Source organism: Mus pahari, chromosome 7, assembly GCF_900095145.1.
Source record: "Mus pahari chromosome 7, PAHARI_EIJ_v1.1, whole genome shotgun sequence".
Classification (NCBI taxonomy): Eukaryota; Metazoa; Chordata; class Mammalia; order Rodentia; family Muridae; genus Mus; species Mus pahari.
In genome coordinates, this window is record NC_034596.1 from 26,537 (window position 1) to 45,175 (window position 18,639).

The window sequence follows — 18,639 nt, forward strand, 5'->3', positions numbered from 1 at the left end:
AAAAAAAAAAAAAAAAAAAACCCTGGGCTAGCAAGATAGCTCAGCAGGAAAATTCACTTGCCAAGTAACCTGAAACCCTCCATTTAATCCCCAGAGACAGTATAAAGGAAGAAGGGTGAGACCAACTCCACCAAGTTGTCCTCTGGCCTCCACATATGTGCCCATATACACACTAATAAAGAAATAAAATAAAGTTGAAAAAAGCCAGCCCATGCCAACATGTCACTCACAGCCCCACCCTCACCCCCACATTCTCTTTAAGTAGCCCTTATGAATATGCTTATCAAGGAAGATGGGGTCATTTATGAAGTATTTTTGTGACTGCCGTCTTAGAATATTATTAAGGTTCATCCATAGTTTAGCCTACATCATGGTTTTTTTTGTTGTTGTTGCTACCAAATGCTTATAAAAGGTTTCTCTGTATAGCCCTGGCTGTTCTGGAACTCACTCTGTAGACCAGGCTGGCCTCGAACTCAGAAATCCACCTGCCTCTGTCTCCCAAGTGCTGGGATTAAAGGCGTGCACCACCATGCCCGGCTAAAGTAGAACATTTTAAGTCACTTTAGGAACAAAAATCAAAGGTCTTAGCATTCTTAAAGCAAAAAACTTAACAGTGAATAATAACAACTCAAAGTTGAATTTTGAGAGCTGGAGAAATGGTTTAGTGGGTAAAGGTCCAGGCCTACATGGGGTAAACAGAAAACCTACTTCCAAAAATTGTCCCCTGATCTCCACATATGTACCATGGTACATGTACATGCATCCGTATGTTTGTTTTCTCTTATAGTAAGTAAAAATATGTGTCTGCTTCTTTCTCTCACAATAAGCAAAACAACTATTTCTTTTTAAAAGATGATGTTTCTAGTGGTGGTGACATAAGCCTACGATCCAGCACCCAGGAGATGGAAGCAGGACAACAGTGAGTTTAAAGTTAGACTTGGCCATATAGCAAGACCCAAATTCAAATAAAACAAACATGTATGCTTCTAAAATGTTATCCAAAAACTGGTATCAGTTTAATATTATGATTCAAAACATGAGAACTATATATTGTTTATAATATATTGACCTTGGCTTTTCCAAAATTTCAAAAAAAAAAAGTTTCTCTAATGATATATATGTGGTTTACTATTTGCATGCATTGTCCAAACTAAAACTTTTATAAATGTTCTAAGTGAATTTATTCTCTTTAAAAAGTGAATTAAGAAAGCTTTTGGTAATTAAACTAATTGCGAACAGATACTTTGATTACTAGTATCCTAGAATATATTAAATCCTTTCCTTTCATATATAAAGGCAGAAAACTAAATAACAAAGTCTTACTCTGTAGCCCTTGCTGGATTATAGAACCTGTGGCAATCCTGTCTTAAACTAGAATTTTGTATTTGATCCCCGTTAGCATTCTCTGAATCACCCACTGTTACTAAATGCAATGCAAACAGCAGTTCTTTTTTTTTTTTTCTTGAAGATGTATTTATTTATTTTATGTATGTGGGTACACTGTCACTGTCCTCAGACACACCAGAAGAGGGTATCATATCCCCATTACAGGTGGTAGTAAGCCACCATGTGGTTGCTGGGAATTGAACTCAGGACCTCTGGAAGAGTAGTCACTGCTCTTAACCGCTGAGTCATCTCTTCAGCCCCAAACAGCAGTTCTTAAGCTCAAGAATTGACTCTGGAACATGGTTGGCAATTTTGATGGTATTAACACTATGACACTTTGGAGTTGATGAATCTTTGTTATGTTCATAAGCAGGATTTAACCAATATCTCTGGCATGTACCCTGGTGACAGTAACCACACTCTACCCTGACTGTGACAACCAAAAATATACCTAGACACTGCTAAATACCTTCTATGTCATTCTGCCTCAAGTTGAGAACCACTGGTCTAAAAGAATGACAAGTAGGTTAAAAATTATAATTTACAATGTGACGACAGCCATAACTGAGGTTTGTAGAATATCATGTATACCACCTAAGAGAAACACTGCACTAGGCAGGAGAGGAAAAGCAAGCAGGATCCCTTCAGCAGAATCTTGCTGGCATGTGCATTAGTATCTGGGTTTGGTGGTTGATGATGGGATGGATCCCCGGATGGGGTAATCTCTGGATAGTCCATCCTTTCATCTTAGCTCTAAATTTTGTCTCTGTACCTATATCCTTTCATGGGTATTTTGTTCCTTATTCTAAGGAGGAATGAAGTATCCACACGATGGTCATCCTTCTTGGTTTTCTTGTGTTTTGCAAAATGTATCTTGGATATACTAAGTTTCTGGGCTAATATCCGTTTATCAGTGAGTGCATATCTAGTGACTTCTTTTGTGACTTGGTTACCTCACTAAGGATGATATCCTCCAGATACATCCATTTGCCCAAGAATTTCATAAATTCATTGTTTTTAATAGCTGAGTAGTACTCCATTGTGTGTGTAAATGTACCACATTTTCTGTATCGAGGACGACTAACTTTAAGGGGGAAAAAAAAACAAGGGCTCAGGCATACATAGCATAAAGACAGAACGCTAGCTCTGGATTCTATCCCATGGTAAACAAGCAACCCTTCCACCCCACCAAAAAAGAAAAAAAAAAAGAAAAAAGTCATTCCAGATAAAGAATTAATATGTGTAAAGGTATGAAGAAGGTAGAAAATACTACAAACTGTAAATACTTTATTATGGCTGGATGGTAGAATGAGAAAGGATAGAAACACAGGGCAAATTCTCAATGATTATTATTGTTGTTGTTGTTGCTCTTTTTAAATCTTTATGAGCATCATTAGCTATTGAAGGCTCTTAAGGCAAAGAGACACAATCACAGTTCATGTTTATATTCTACAACAGTAAGTAAGCGATAACAGATGGTAAAACAAGAATGGAGGGAAAGATGACTAGAAGCAGAGAGACCATAAGTATGTGCTTTGAGAAGTTATAGAGTGGCTGTTATGCTTGCTAATGAAATTACAAAATCTGCTGCATAACAAGCATCAAATTTTCTATGGCAGACCAATAAATGACAAAGTCTAAGAGTAACATAGGAAAAGCACAATTTGTTAAGTTTCAGAGTAAAAAGGTTCCATATCCAGCACCCCTCATAAGGTTATTTTAAAGTCATCTGATATTTATATAACTACAGATTTCTCTTCCATTTTTCAAGGAACATCATTTTGGAGACAGGAACTTGCATATATGTAGCCCATGATGAACTGGAATTCACTATGCAACCTAGACTAACCTCAAACTGAAGATCTTATTGTCTTGGCCTCTCCAGTCATGGGGTTATAGATATATACCATCACACCCACAACTCTTTGTTCTAAAATCTCAATTGTTTACAGACTAACTCTATGAGTATGACTTGCAAAATAGTAACTTCTGCCTATAGCAATGTATCTCAAGGCAAATGCATCATCCAACACAGGGACAAAGATTCATATCCCACCACTCGCATCTCTGTATCATCAACTCCATTAGTGGTCCAATGTAGAGACCAGGTTTCTATCTTAGAAAATACACACAAAACTTACGTATTGTTAATTATTTGAAATCTTTCACCCTTCTTAAAGGAAAGGTCTTCTGTAGTTCTAGCTTCATAATCATATAAGGCCACAAATATAGTGACACCACCTGGCATGGGGAAAAAAAGACCAAAGTAAATGATATACCTGAATTCATAAAAGAAATAAACAACTATTGCCAGTAAAAGCTTAAGCTCAGTTTCCTCCTTGCTCTAGTATTCACTTTTAGAAGTTAGATTATGAGTAGATGTTTTCCTAAGGCTTCCAGTGAAACCATTGTACTGCATAAATTCTAAAATTCCATAAACTCTGAAATAAATGTAATTTCACTTATGACACATTTCTGGCTTGAAAAGGCAGCCACGCTGCAGATCAGTTCTTTGGAAGGGAAAGCACACAGACTACTGGCACTTGTCTTCAATTCCTTATCCACAACAGGAGGACATTTCTGTCTATAACCATTAACAGCAATCACTAAGGTTTTCTTAAGGTTCACAAATATAACTTGAAAATTTTATATTTGTCTTAAACGTTAAAGGTATGGCTAGTATGAATTACATGGTGCAAACTCAAAAAAATAGTTGTCAGATCTAGCAATGTGTGAATATACTTTAAAGATGAACATATTTAACATCTAATATATTATTTGCAATTAGAATAAAAGAGCAGATATATACAATAAAAATAACACTGCACTGTTTAAAATACTTCAAAGCAGTCTTAAAAATTCATTATGGTAATTTTAAAAGATAGAGATTTTCAATTATAATAAAATGTTTTGAAACATATAAATTACAGAATGGTTAAATCAACCTACATCATAATACTCATCTTTTTTGAGGGGGCAGGAAACTTAAAATCTACTTTTACCAACTTTCAATACAATTTGTTGTTACTAAGCAGAGTCACAAGGTTGTACAATAGAATTCTTCAACTTGTTTCCTCTCAAAATTTATATCTTTTTACCAACTTTTTCCTGAGAAGGGTAGGAAAGGTTCAGATCCTTAGCCTCCTACATGCAAAGTTAAGTCTATCGCTGAGCTATTCTTCTAGACTTGGCCATCAATGACTATATTCTTTATGAGACAAAACCTCACAGCGTGGACTAGGCCTGAATCCAGCTCATGGAGATCTGCCTGCATCTGCCTCCTGAGTACTAGGATTTAAAATGTGTTGCCAGCCGGGCATGGTGGCACACGCCTTTAATCCCAGCACTCGGGAGGCAGAGGCAGGTGGATTTCTGAGTTCAAGGCCAGCCTGGTCTACAGAGTGAGTTACAGGACAGCCAGAGCTACACAAATAAACCCTGTCTCGAAAAAACAAACTTAAAAAAAACAAAAAAAAAATGTGTTGCCACCACATCCATTTTTAACAACATAGTCTTAACTCAATTATGTATAAATTCTATCTAGTACAATTCAATATTGACTTGGTGCATTCATTGTTAGTTTATAGACATCAGTACTTCTAAAGAATAGGAGAGAGAAAAAGCAGGTAGTAAAATTACAAATGAGTGATAAGTCCAAATACTGTGACATGGAAAATGAATTATAAAACTTGCTGCCTCTAAATATCAAGTAGTAGATAGAAAAGCACAGGTGTAAGGACACATTCATACACAGCATCAGCTCACTTGACTAGCTTCTCCCCTCAGTTTTAGTCATCAATCAACTTGCTTATTTTACTTCACTGTCTAGTGAACATTTAAAATTTATTTAAAAAAAAAAAAAAACGAAGCTCTTGGATTTTCTTCTATAATCTATATTTGCCCAACTCATTTCCCTCTAAGCAACGGGAAGACTGTTAGTTCTAGCTCTAAAATGGACGATTTACTTACCTCCCACTTCTACTGTGGCCATCTCTCGCTAGGAATGCTGGCATCAGAAACTACCTTCTAACTGTTTCTACTCTGCTTCACTAACATCCATTCTCCACACAGCTGCTAGAGTGGGTTTTAAATATTGTTCAAGATTTACTTTTATTTAAGTATCTATGTATATGAGTATAAGCCATGTGTATGCAGGTGACTGAGGAGGCCAGAGGAGGGTGCTGGATCCTCCTTTGAGCTGGAGTTACATGCAGTTTTGAGCTGCCTGACGTAGATACCAAGAACCACATTAGGGCCCTCTAGAAGAGCATCATGTGTTCTTAATAGTTGAGCCCATCCTTACAGCCCCTATACTGCTTTTGGAGAGCAAAATCCTTTCAATCTAAAAGCTTCGTTATAGTTTTGAATAACATTCTAACTCATTCCTACAGTCTGTGATCCTTAGTACTAACTACAGTGTCCTGTCTATCTAGTCTTATACAAGTCTCCCATCTGTGTACATTGATGTTCAAAAGTTCCAAGTCTATTTACTTCTTGAACTTGGCGTTTCGTTATTTTTGTTATTTTGTTCTTTCCTTAGCTCTACAAATAGGTTATATCTATCAATCAAGAGATTTCTTCCTAAGGTGGCTTTCTGTGCCAACTACAGGGCCTTCACCAATCATCTTGTTTTTGCCATCACAATACTTCAGTACCAGTATTGATTACTGTTTAGCTGTTTATTCACTAACTATTATTTAACTATTATAATGTAAGCTCTACCAGGTTCAGAAGCTTTGTTTGTGTTACTCATCTCTCTAGACCTTGTATAAGACACTGTTGGTGGTGGTTTTTTTCAGCTATTAAATAGACATCTATGAATGAAGTATTTCACATAAGAAAATTGCTTTAAGTATTGGGAGTGAATCTGGGAAGAGTTCTGGGGTGGATTATGAGAGGTGAAAATGATCAAAATACATTGTACGCATGCATGAAATTTGCAATGAATAAAAATGCTGTATTTTTTAAAATTGCTTTAAGTAACTAAAAAAAATGTCTTTTTATATCAACATTTATTTACTCTAGCTATTTTGAATTACTACCTTTCCCAAGTAATTTCAAGGTTTGTGTTAGTAACTATCAGAACTAGAACCACGGTCTTTGATTACTTTAGTATTTACAGCTGGGAGGCTGAAATTAGGACTGTGATTGATTATGAGGTCTACCACTTTCCAAATGCTATCTAAGTAGATTCAGTGTATGGCAGTCCTCTGGTTACTGCTACTGATCCTGAGGTGCAGACTGTGAAAGAAAAATGTTCATATAGAAATGTTCATACATGTTCATGCTTGTAGAAAAAATGATGTTCCTCCTTTGGGGATGTAAACCCCTTCAGCTCCTTGGAAACTTTCTTTTTTCTTTTTTTTTTTTTTTTTAAATTTTTTATTATTTTCTTTATTTACATTCCAAATGCCATCCCAAAAGTTTCCCACACCCTTCCCCCCATCTCTGCTCCCCTACCCACCCACTCCCACCACTTGGCCCAGGCCTTGCCCTGTGCTGGGTTATATAAAGTTTACAAGACCAAGGGGCCTCTCTTCCCAATGATGGCCGATTAGGCCATCTTCTGCTACATATACAGCTAGAGACACGAGCTCAGGGGGTACTGGTTAGTTCATATTGTTGTTCCACCTACAGGGTTGCAGCCCCCTTCAGGTCCTTGGGTACTTTCTCTAGTTCCTCCACTGGGGACCCTGTGTTCCATCCAACAGCTGGCTGTGAGCATCCACCTCTGTGTTTGCCAGGCACTGGCATAGCCTCACAAGAGGCCGCAATATCAGGGTCCCTTCAGCATAATCTTGCTGGCATGAGCATTAGTATCTAGGTTTGGTGGCTGATGATGGGATGGACTCCCGAATGGGGTAGTCTCTGGATAGTCCATCCTTTCATCCTAGCTCTAAATTTTGACTCTGTACCTATATCCTTTCATGAGTATCTTGTTCCTTATTCTAAGGAGGAATGAAGTATCCACCCAGTGGTCATCCTTCTTGGTTTTCTTCTGCTTTGCATAATGTATCTTGGGTATTCTAAGTTTCTGGGCTAATATCCGCCCATCAGTGAGTGCATATCTAGTGACTTCTTTTGTGATTGGCTTACCTGACTAAGGATGATATCCTCCAGATACATCCATTTGCCTTGGAAACTTTCTTTAGCTCCTTCATTGGGGACCCTATCCTCAGTTCAATGGATGGCTGTGAGCATCGACTTCTGTATTTGCCAGGCATTGGCAGAGCCTCTCAAGAGAGAGCTATATCTTGCCAGGGCCAGGAAGCAGGAGTGGGTGAGTTGGTGAGGGGGGAGGATATAGGGGGAGGGAGTTTTTGGAGAGGAAAACTAGGTACAGGATAACATTTGAAATGTAAATAAAGAAAATATCCAATAAAAAAAAAGTCTCTTTTGCCCCCACTGATTAATAAAGACATGAGCCATTCCATTCCTTGGTAGCTGTTTACACCCAAGGCTAAGAAGGGCACCCCAAGATTAATGAAGTGATGAAAGTAACTGCATGCCTTCCTGACATCATGAACCTCTCTCTCTCCCATCAGGGAATCCCAAAGCTCATTCTTTTCTAAGCCAGCTGTGCTTTGTTATTTCAAGAGAAAAGAGTCCTACTATATAAGATGCTGGGCAAAGGATCTTATTTTTTTTCTTTTTAAACTCTACACTTTTAGGACTTCTTGATTCCATAGCAACTATCACTTCTTGCCATCTTCTGAAAGAAAATGACAATGTTATAAATGGAGTTCTGGATTAGGGTACCAAATCTGTTGCTTATCAACTGTGACTCTGAAGGAAAACTACCTTAACTATGAACTGTAGGATTTTCCTTTTTAAAATCCATACCTGGACCAGTGAAATGGCTCAACTAATAAAGGTGCTTGCTGTCAACACTGATAACCTAAGTTTGACCCTCAGAACCAATATGATAGACTCCTGCAAGCTGTCCTCTGACTTATGGGGCATGTAAGAGCACACAAAATAAATAAATGTAATAAAGCCACTATCTGATAGAAACAGTGTGCTACTGTTACTAAACTGATGTATAATTAACACTTATTAAATAATAGAGCACTTGATAGCACTTTACAGCTGCCAAAAACGAGTAAATTGCTGAGGTAGAAAAAGGATTCTTTTAAATCTCTGTTTCCCCATTATCCGCTACATAGTAGCTGCTCAATAATTATTTGGATATTGAATTAATGAAACACTTTATGGTAGAATTTCAGTAAATAGTCATTATTACCAAATTTCTCAGAATCCTATGTATACATTAAGACTCCAGAGCTAGAAATAAGCTTCATGGCAAAACACTTAACTAGCATATTATGGTAGAGGCCTTGCTTTTGATTCCCAGTTCTACAAAAAAAAAGAAAAAACTAAAAATTCGAGGATGAGAAGGGTACACAGTGGGATCCTACCTCAAAAATTAAAGCCTGCCCTTTGTTAGAGAGTTTATTTGCTCACACAACATTTTGGGAAGTCTGCTAACAAGATTGTTTTTTCCCTAGCAATGGCCAGATCTGAAGCATGTAAAGCCCAAGGTTATATTTTCTGCAACTATCCATTTAAATCTCACCTGTTAAACCTGTAGGATATGAACTTGACACCACAGAGAATGAGGAAGATGCTCCTCCAAAAGGAGTCACCCCTGAGGACCCTCCAAAGGGTGTCATGGAAAGAGTGTTAAAATTAACTGATGCTCCCTTTGTGGAAGAGGTCGGGGCAACTGTAGCATGTTCCACTCCATAATGACTGGCACTTGTGCTTACAGGCTCTGTGAGATTTTCCGATGTGTATTTAATGACTGGACTTTTGTTTTCTTTACTTTTAATGCAGCCCATTATCAAATCTGCAGAGGCAATAAGGTAAGAATTTGAGAATTAGTTAATGTACAGGGAACTTTAGAAAGATACAATTGAGTCCAATGTGGTGGTACATGCTACATGCTTTTAATTCCAGCAATCAGAAGGCAGAAGGAGACGATCTCTGTGAGTTTGAGGTCAGCCTGGTCTACATAGCAAGTTACAGATCAACCTGAAGGATGACTTTGAACAAGGATGACTTCCTTTACCCTGCAAAAGATGTTTTAAGAAAACAGCACAAAATAACAGAAAGAAACATGTGTTCAACCTCGCAGACAACACAAACTTTAAATTAACCTTTTTGATTATCACTTTGGAAAGTTCTACCTCAATACTTAAGGCTGAATTTTATCCAAAATTATTAATACTCACAAAATATGTTAAATTGCAAAAATATATTAGTATAATAAATTTACAAAAGTATCTAAATAAAAAGTCTAAGTATTAAGGAAATATTAATAACTAAATTCAAATGTAAAAGAGTAAGTCATATCAAAGAGTTAAAGATTTGAAAGAAAACACTAATTATTTTAAATCTGATAGCAGGATGATGGTGAAATGTCCTATCAATTCAAAAAAAGGATACTGTAATTACTGACCACCCATTTCCTCTGGCAGTTTCCTTAATCATTTTCCCACTTTCTTCATGCAGTATGGCTTCACCTCCTAAACCACTCCTCTGACTAACTACACATCCTTTCCCTTCTAGCTTCTAGAGCCGCACGTACCTTCATCTGCCCACCTACTACTCTTACTAGTACTATTACTACAAAGTCTTCTATCACCATTCCTGACCATTCTCCAACCCCTTCCTCTTAATACACTCTTGGTCCATATAGTGAATATAAATAGGTTTCTTCATGCCCCCTTTTCCTTAGTCTGATTAATCATCTAAACCCGGATTACTCTAATTTTTATATACCTCTTTTTTTCCTCCTCTTTTCACCTACCCACATATCCTTTTCGATAGCACAGGACATATCACCATTGTCAGTCTGGTTCCATCAGTACCCCTGCATTAACACATAGAAGCAACTACTGATGTCCATCTCATTTCACACATTATAAATATAAGGTGTGGTTTATTTTAAAGTAACCACCAGGTGTAAACAAGAGTTTATAGTGATATTTGGTGGTGGTAGTGGTGGTGTGGGGGAGTGAGATGGTTTAGTGCAATGGTTCTCAACCTATGAGTTGTGACCTCCTTGGCAAACCTCTATCTCCAAAATATTTAATTATGATTAATAACAGTAGTAAAATTACAGTAACAACAAAAATGATTTTATGGCTGGGGGGTCACCACAACATGAGGAAATGTAGAGTCACAGCATTAGGAAGGTTAAGAACCACTGGTTTAGTGGGTAAAAGGTCTTGCCACTCAAGCTGGGTGTGGAGCACATACCTTTAATCCCAGCACTCAGGAAGGCAAAGGCAGTGGAGGCCAGCCAGGGCTATTACACAGAGAAATCCTGTCTTGAAAAACAAAAACAATAGCAAAGAACTTGTACTCCCTAGGAACTCACATAGAAAGCCAGATGTGATGGCATGTGTCTGTCACTTCAGGACTGTACTGTAAAATGGGAAGCAGAGACAGGACAGCAGGATGCAGCCTTCTGAGCCAGCGAGCATTCATAATTAACACAGGAAAAACAAGAGAGGCAAAGGGGCAAGGACTGCCTTTTTTCAATTAAAGAGAATGGTTTAAATCACTCATTTCATGTATAAGGGTATTTTGTATGCATGTATGCCTGTGCACCATGTGTGTGCTTGGTACCAACAGAAGCCAGACGATGCCCTGGGACTTAAGTTAGAGGAATTGTGAGCTGCCATGTTGGGAATCAAACCCAGGTCTTTTGGAAGAGTGCTCTTTACCACTGAAGTATCTCTTCAGCCAGATATAACTGACCCTTTTCTTTCTTTCTTTTTTTTTTTTTTAAGAACACCCTTGAAAGTTGTCCTCTGATTTTTACATGCATACCATGGTACACATGTGCACACACAATAAATGGAGATTTTCAAAACACCAGTTTTTTGGTTTTTTTTTTTTTAATGGATTGCTCTGAGTTCCAAACTCAGACTTAAGAGGCATGTGTTAACATAAATTATTAGAACACAAGAGAAGCTGGTCCCTCTTTTTAAAAAAGATCCCAAAGTATAAGAAACAAAATACTGTGAAATCTGAAAAGTAATAGAGGGGAGGGAAGTACAAAATATCAGGAATAGAAGAGCAGTTTAAGTGAGGTCCCGAAAGGAAGCATTGCAAAGGAAGTGGATGTTACTGCAATTTTAAGATTCTCATAGAATATGAACATACTTTACAATGAAAATTATAGAAATCCTTTCTCTCAGATACTATCACAGTTTTTACATAAAATACCCCCCCCCCATTTAACCAAAGAATAACTTAAATACATTCAAATGAATCCGTTTTCAAGAGAGGTTCAATTGTGTTTTGTTAAATGTGCACAACTTAACATCCAACACTGTAATTCACAACATAATGTTTTGATCATCCCTTCCTCAGACAATTCCCAACTAGAGCCCAGGTAACCACTAACCGTTGCTTCTAATTAAAGACTCATCTCTTCTAGTGTTTCACATAGCGGGAATCACAAAAGCAGTCTTTTGTGTCTTTTAAAAATTAAATACTGTGTATGAGATAGGTCCACAGATATAATTAGCTCATTAAATTTTATTGGCACTGTCCAGCTCTGAGCTATAAACATTCTGTCAAATCTTTTGGTTACTAACTAGTCTCTCCACCCTAAGCAACAGCTAGGAATGGAACTGGTTGGTCATGAGATGAAGTTAAAGACCCTTTTGCTCTATGAACCTGTTTATTTATCTGTTTTAATCTGTTCTACAGTAAGCCTCACATTCATGTGAATCCCAGTTGTTTTACATATTTAACATTACCACTTCTTTCTCAAAAAGCCATGATACAGATACATGGATCTAGATAGAGCTAATATTAATACAGATACCATTTCACTCAACTTAGAAAGCTTTTGATATCAAGAGGAAACCAACAACACAAAATGCATTTGTCCAAGTAGATGTTAAAACACATTTACTAAAAAACTATTAAATTCTAACAAGTTAACAATTAATTGGTTAACAAGTTAACCACTGAGTTATAATTTAATGGTAGAAATAGTGGTCATGACCTAAGTAGCCAGCTGCCCAACACCCTTACCAGTATCTAATCTGCCTCATTAAAAAGGTTTCTTACTGCAGTAGACAACAGTTAATATAGAGGCTCACAATTAGTCAAGGTGCAGAAAATAAATGGCCAAGGAATGTTTAATCTCAAATTGAGTTATCTGTATCACCCACCCCCTCTTTGCAGCCAGGGCTATTACACAGAGAAACCATGACTCGAAAATAAATTAATTAATTTAAAAAAAAAAAAAGACACAGCAAATTCTAATTTTGCTTTTTAAATAAGTTTGTTTACTCCTAAAAGTTAATACAATTGCATAGGCAAGCAATGATTTTCCAATAATTTATTGGAAAAAACATAAGTTTACTTTTTAAATTAACAGGCAAAACTCCAGATCATCTAAAATATTAGATGTTGTTATGGTTTATGAAGGTTAGTTTTAGTTGTAAGTTTGACCCATCTAGAATCATCTGGGAAGTGAGTCTCAATAAAAGAATGTTTAAAGCAAGTTAGGAATGGGGATGGGGGTAGAAGTGAGAGGAATATCTTAAGAGAAGTGGGAAGACCTATTCACTCTGAGTGGCCAGAGTTCTTATAGAACCCAAGGCCACCAGCCCAGGGGGTACTACTCACAGTGGGCTAGACCCCATGAATCACTAATTAAGAAAATTCCCTACAGATTTGTGTACAGCCCAATCTTATGGAAGCATTTTCTTAATTAAGGTTCCCTTCTCTCAGATGATTCTAGCTTGTGTCAAGTTGACATAAAAATATCCAGTACAGAAGGGAATTCTGATCTGTATTGTAACCCCTGAATTACTGATACTAGAGATTTCAGTGTTATATAGACAGTTTGCCTCTGTGTCCCCTGCCAGAGGCTCCCATCCTCCCCTCCACCACCATTCCTGACCCTCCCACTCCAATCCCCTCCAAGCAGCCCGAGCTCCCTCCTCCTCCCCAAGCATTAGAATCAATCATAATGAGGAGACTCTGTATCTCCAAAAACCAACACTCCTGCTGATAAGAACTCCAGGTGCCTGTCCTTGAGACCTTAGAGAAATAACAAGCCCAAGACCACCATTTTCTGTTTGGAAAAAATAAAAGGTAAACAGAGGTCAGGTCACAGACATGACTGACCATAAAAATTAGTCCTTGAACAGACACCCACTACCCCCTCCCACTTCAGTACTGTTCCACCCTCTACTCCCCTTTTCTGTGAATATTCACACTATTCCTATACCATATATAAACCCAATGTTTTCTGGACTCAGGATCGCTTGCCAGCATTCACACAGTGAGTTTGAACTTGTAAATAAAAGACTCTTTTGCAAGTTGCAGCAGACTTTACAATTCTTGGGCTCCCATGGGTTTCCCGTGGACCTAGAGCATAACAGTTAAGAGTAGAGAGAATTAAAGAGTGGCAAAAGTGGAAAATGAGCTTTAGTACATACATATCCACTCTCTGCTCTTGACCATGATGTGACCAGCTGCTTCAAGTTTTGTCACCCAGATTTCTATGGTGGACTATAACCTGGAACTGTAAGCTAAAATAAACCCTTTCACACCCCAAGTTGTTTCTGTCAGAGTGTTTTACACTTGCAATAGGAAACAAAACTAACACAAGGTTTGAATCTGAAATGTTTCAGAAGGCTCATTTACTAATTGACAGGGTTTTCAGAAGTAACTGGACTTATTTTTTTAGGATGTTTTTATTGCTATTTTAATCTACCCTACCCCTTTCTTTTACTGGGTCTTTTTTAGTGCCCTGCAGGTCCAATTAACTTCCAAACCTACTATGGACACTGCTGCAGGCGCTGAGACCAAGACACCCGAAGGTCATCCTCTGGTCACTCTATATTGGATAGCTTATTTCCTCATCTCCTCCCATTAAGGCTAGGAGCCCCTGTTTACCCCTATTCTTAGACAGTCAGTCTTCTGACATTTGGAAAACTTCCCAGGTACAGGCTTCATAGGGTGTGGGGAAAAGATGAAAGGTCTGAGGAATCAATAGCACCTCCTAGTACTTGGCAGCAAAGTTCTAAGATTTTTACCTTTGGTTTTAATAATCTGTGTGACTGGTTCTTGAAGATCTTGGATCAATTCAATGATGGATTCATAATTCAAGGGCATCACTAGGAAAATGTCAGGGAAGGAGTTATCTTGTTCCTGGATCTGCATTCTTTCCTCCTTCCCTCCAATCACACCCCTCTTTCTTTCTCCTTCCTGGATGCCATAAAGTAAGCATCTCTGCTCTTCCACATAATTCATGACATAATGTTATGCCTCACCGTGACCCTAGAGCAGCTAACCATGAAAAACCTCTGAAAATGTGAATCAAAACGAACCTTTCTTCCTTTAATTGATTTCTCTTAGGTATTATGACATATGAAAGTCAAGTCCAATTAACAACAGATGACTACACTCTTTTCCAGAAACCCAAAGGCTCTTTGGAAACTGGTAAAGTTGTCTACAGGACATCCATTGGAATCTTTTCCAATATTTTCAAATTTATCACATCCAAAGTAAGACTTATCATTTTTTTTATCATAACAGACCACTCTATTTTTGTCACAAATCCTCTATGAATAGTGAGAACAGCACTCCCTCTACCTTAGAAACTTGAGAGGCACTTTGGTCTCATCCATCCATGCTTCTTCAGTCACTTAGTCACAAAGTCCTGCCCAAACAACTCTATAATCTAGTTAAAACAAAACAAAACAAACTTCTTCCCTCGACTAATTACTACTTCCCTTGGCTACTGATCATGTACTATCTAGTTCATTCCAAAATCCTTGTGTCTCTAGTGTTAATTTGTTCTCCAATCTTTTTGATTACAAGTCATGGATAGCTTGACCCTTTACCTTTCTGTAAAGTCTATTCCTTAACATGCTATACACAACTTACTTTACGTCCTGGCTTTTTCATGTCTATTCTTGTATTTTATCTGTCTGATGTTATCTTTTAGATTCTCAAGTGCACCACATTGTTTTCTTAGCTGTTTGGCACAATCTTTTATTTTATAGTTAGCTTATGACTCTTTATCTTGTGTAGTCATGAAATCTTCCCTAAATACTCTTGTGTTCTCACAGCTCATTCTTTCCCCCAAAGCATTTAACTTTGTGAACTTACATCACTGTCTGTTTATGCCTCCAACCTCCTCTGAACTCTAAGGTAGGCATACTTTGGGGCTACTTTATTGGGTTCTTATATATACTACCCTTCTCCACACCAATCCCTTCCAATGTCCCAATATTATGTAGGTGAAAAAGGAAGTTAGAGGGGAAAGGGGCGTAGATCTATTTAGAGTACTTCCTGCTGATTAGCTTTGTGTTCAGCAGGAGTTCCCACTCCTGGGATATTCTGGCTCTTCTCAGGGGGATGGCATTTATACCCTCTCAAAAGTTCTCAGAATGCCATATGTCACACACTTGCAGAAACTATTTTTGCAGCTGGCAAAGACATGCCCCTACTAGAGTAGAAGGCAAATAATAATCACCTGCTGTGAAGCACCCTCTTATCTCACACATGAGATTAAAGCAAAAACATGTTCATATAACATAACTAGGTTTTTAAAGAAACAAAAATTCTCTTTACATTCTAAACTTTAGAAAATGTTTGGGGGCGGGGATAGGTAGGGATAATGTCTTGTATACTTTGTGAAAGCATTGCCAATTAGTAAAAGGCAGGAAGTAGAAGGTGCCAGCTCGAGGCTGGAGAGATAGTTCAGAGGTTAAGAGCACTCACTGACTGCTCTTCTGAAGGTTCTGAGTTCAAATCCCAGCAATTACATGGTGGCTCACAGCCATTACATGGATGGTAATGGGATCCGATGCCCTCTTCTGATGTGTCTGAAGACAGTGACAGTGTACTTACATATAATAAATAATCTTTTTCTAAAAAAAAAAAAAAAAGGTGGCAGTTAGTTCTAGTAGGAAGACTGGAACTCTGGGAAGATAGTCAGAGGCAGGAGATTTTGCCCTGGACTTGGAGGAGACCAACAAATGAAACTGAGAAGAGGTAATACAGACTAGAATAAATGGGTCATATAAGTTACAAGCTAGTCAGGGAAGGAGCCAAAGCTTATGACCTGGTATTTATTCATAAATAATTAAGTTTCAGAGTGGTTTTTCTGGGAACAAAGAGGCCAAGAAGAAGAGCTCTTGGCTTGGCTACAGAGTATCTGTCCCACAGAGTATCTGTTCCACAGAGTACTTTGTACATAGTATATGGATAATAACTAACTTTGGGTTTGGATCTACAGTTCGGTTCCAGTTTGGCCACTTATTATGCTCTTTATTTAATCTTTTCTAAACCTAACTTCTTCCCCACTTCCAACCTTGACTGAGCCCAAACCTGCAAGAATAGTACCTATCTTTAAGTTCTAAGTCCTATTAATATATGCAAAAAATCAAAACATCCCTCAAACAAAACAAACAACAACAAAATCTCTGCCATGTAACCTAACAAAAGAAGGTGTTTGCTTTCATTAAGACTCCAAATCAAATCTAATTCAAGGTCAAAAGAAAAACTTGAACCAGAAACTTAAGTCCCACCTTAGATTTGGACAGGGACACACACACACACACACACACACACACACACAGAGGGGGGAAAAAAAAGAACTAAAAATCTTTTAAAATATATTAGGTCAACCCAGATATTCCAGGAGGCACTATTTCAAATTTTAAGCAAAATCTCAGTTTATTAGCAACCTTAAATGCATGTGCAAACACGTGTCTGTATCCAACCTTTTGTGAAATGATTATCTAGATTAGGTAAGTCTCCAGGCATGTCAAATGGCAAATTATTTAGATTAAGTTGAGGTAAGAAGATCCACCTTAATGGTGGACAGTATCATGTCTAGACTCAATAAAAGGGAGAAATAAAGCTGAACACTAACATTCACTCTCTGCTTCCTGACTGCAGATGCAATGTGACCAGTTGCCTCAAACTCCTACTTCAAAGAACTTCCCTGTTATAACAGACTGATCTCTTCAACTATGAGCCAAAATAAACCCCATTTCCTTTAATTTGTTTTGTCAGGGTATCTTATGTACAGAAAAAGTTACTAAGACAGCATATCTAGAGTAGACCTTGGGAGCAAACTCCACAGCCAGCCCCACAACACCCATAGGCAACTCCACTCCCAGGCACTCCAGCACACCCAGGATCAGAGGTGAGGAGGACACAACATCTGTCCCCAACAGCGGGAGTAACTAGAACCGATGGGACCCAGGCACCAGGAACTCTGCCAGACCAGTGGCAGGGAGTCCTTCCAGTCTGTCTGGGCCTTGGGCGCAAACTCCACAGCCAGCCCCACAACACCCAGAGGCAGCTCCACTCCCAGGCTCTCTAACATGCCCTGGATCAGAGGATCCCAGGATCTCAGGAGCTTGGTCACATCAGGATCTCAAGGTCCCAAAGGCAGCTTGATTCCCAGGAGCTTGGACACACCCAGAATCTCAGGATCACAGGATCCCAGAATCACAGAGACGGCTTGACTTGGAGGAGTTCTGACACAACCAGGATCACAGGAAGAACAGGCTCCAGTCAGACATAGCCAGGGCAGGTAGCACTAGAGATAATCAGATGGCAGGAGGCAAGCATAAGAACATAAACAACAGAAACCAAGTTTACCTGGAATCATCAGAACCCAGTTCTCCCACCATAGCAAGTCCTGGATACCTCAACACACCGGAAAAGCAAGATTCAGATCGAAAATCACTTCTCATGATGATGATAGAGGACATTAAGAAGGACATAAATAACTCCCTTAAAGAAATACAGTAGAAAATAGATAAACAGCTAGAAGCCCTTAAAGAGGAAACACAAAAATTCCTTAAAGAGTTACAGGAAAACACAACCAAACAGGTGAAGGAAAGGAACAAAACCATCCAGGATCTAAAAATGGAACTAGAAACAATAAAGAAATCACAAAGGGAGACGACCCTAGAGTTATTAAACCTAGGAAAGAAATCAGGAGCCATACATGCAAGCATCACCAACAGAATAGAGGAGATGGAAGAGAGAATCTCAGGTGCAGATGATACCATAGAAAACATTAACACACAACAGTGAAAGAAAACGCAAAAAGCAAAAAGCTCCTAACCCAAAACATCCAGGAAATCCAGGACACAAAGGGAAAACCAACCTAAGGAAAATAGGTATAGATGAGAATGAAGATTTTCAACTTAAAGGGCCAGTAAATAACTTCAACAAAATTATAGA

General features: G+C 38.2%; 1 protein-coding gene across 1 annotated transcript in view; it reads right to left on the reverse strand.

The window, feature by feature from the left end:
* Yes1 (YES proto-oncogene 1, Src family tyrosine kinase) overlaps positions 1-18,639 on the reverse strand; it is a 58,930-nt gene that overhangs the window by 20,344 nt on the left and 19,947 nt on the right. The window contains exons 2-3 of the mRNA XM_029540887.1: positions 8,963-9,235; positions 3,528-3,627 (exon numbers count right to left, since the gene is read on the reverse strand). Of these exons, the coding sequence (XP_029396747.1) occupies positions 3,528-3,627; positions 8,963-9,227 (365 nt within the window). The 5' untranslated portion in view covers positions 9,228-9,235. The remainder of the gene's footprint in view (positions 1-3,527; positions 3,628-8,962; positions 9,236-18,639) is intronic.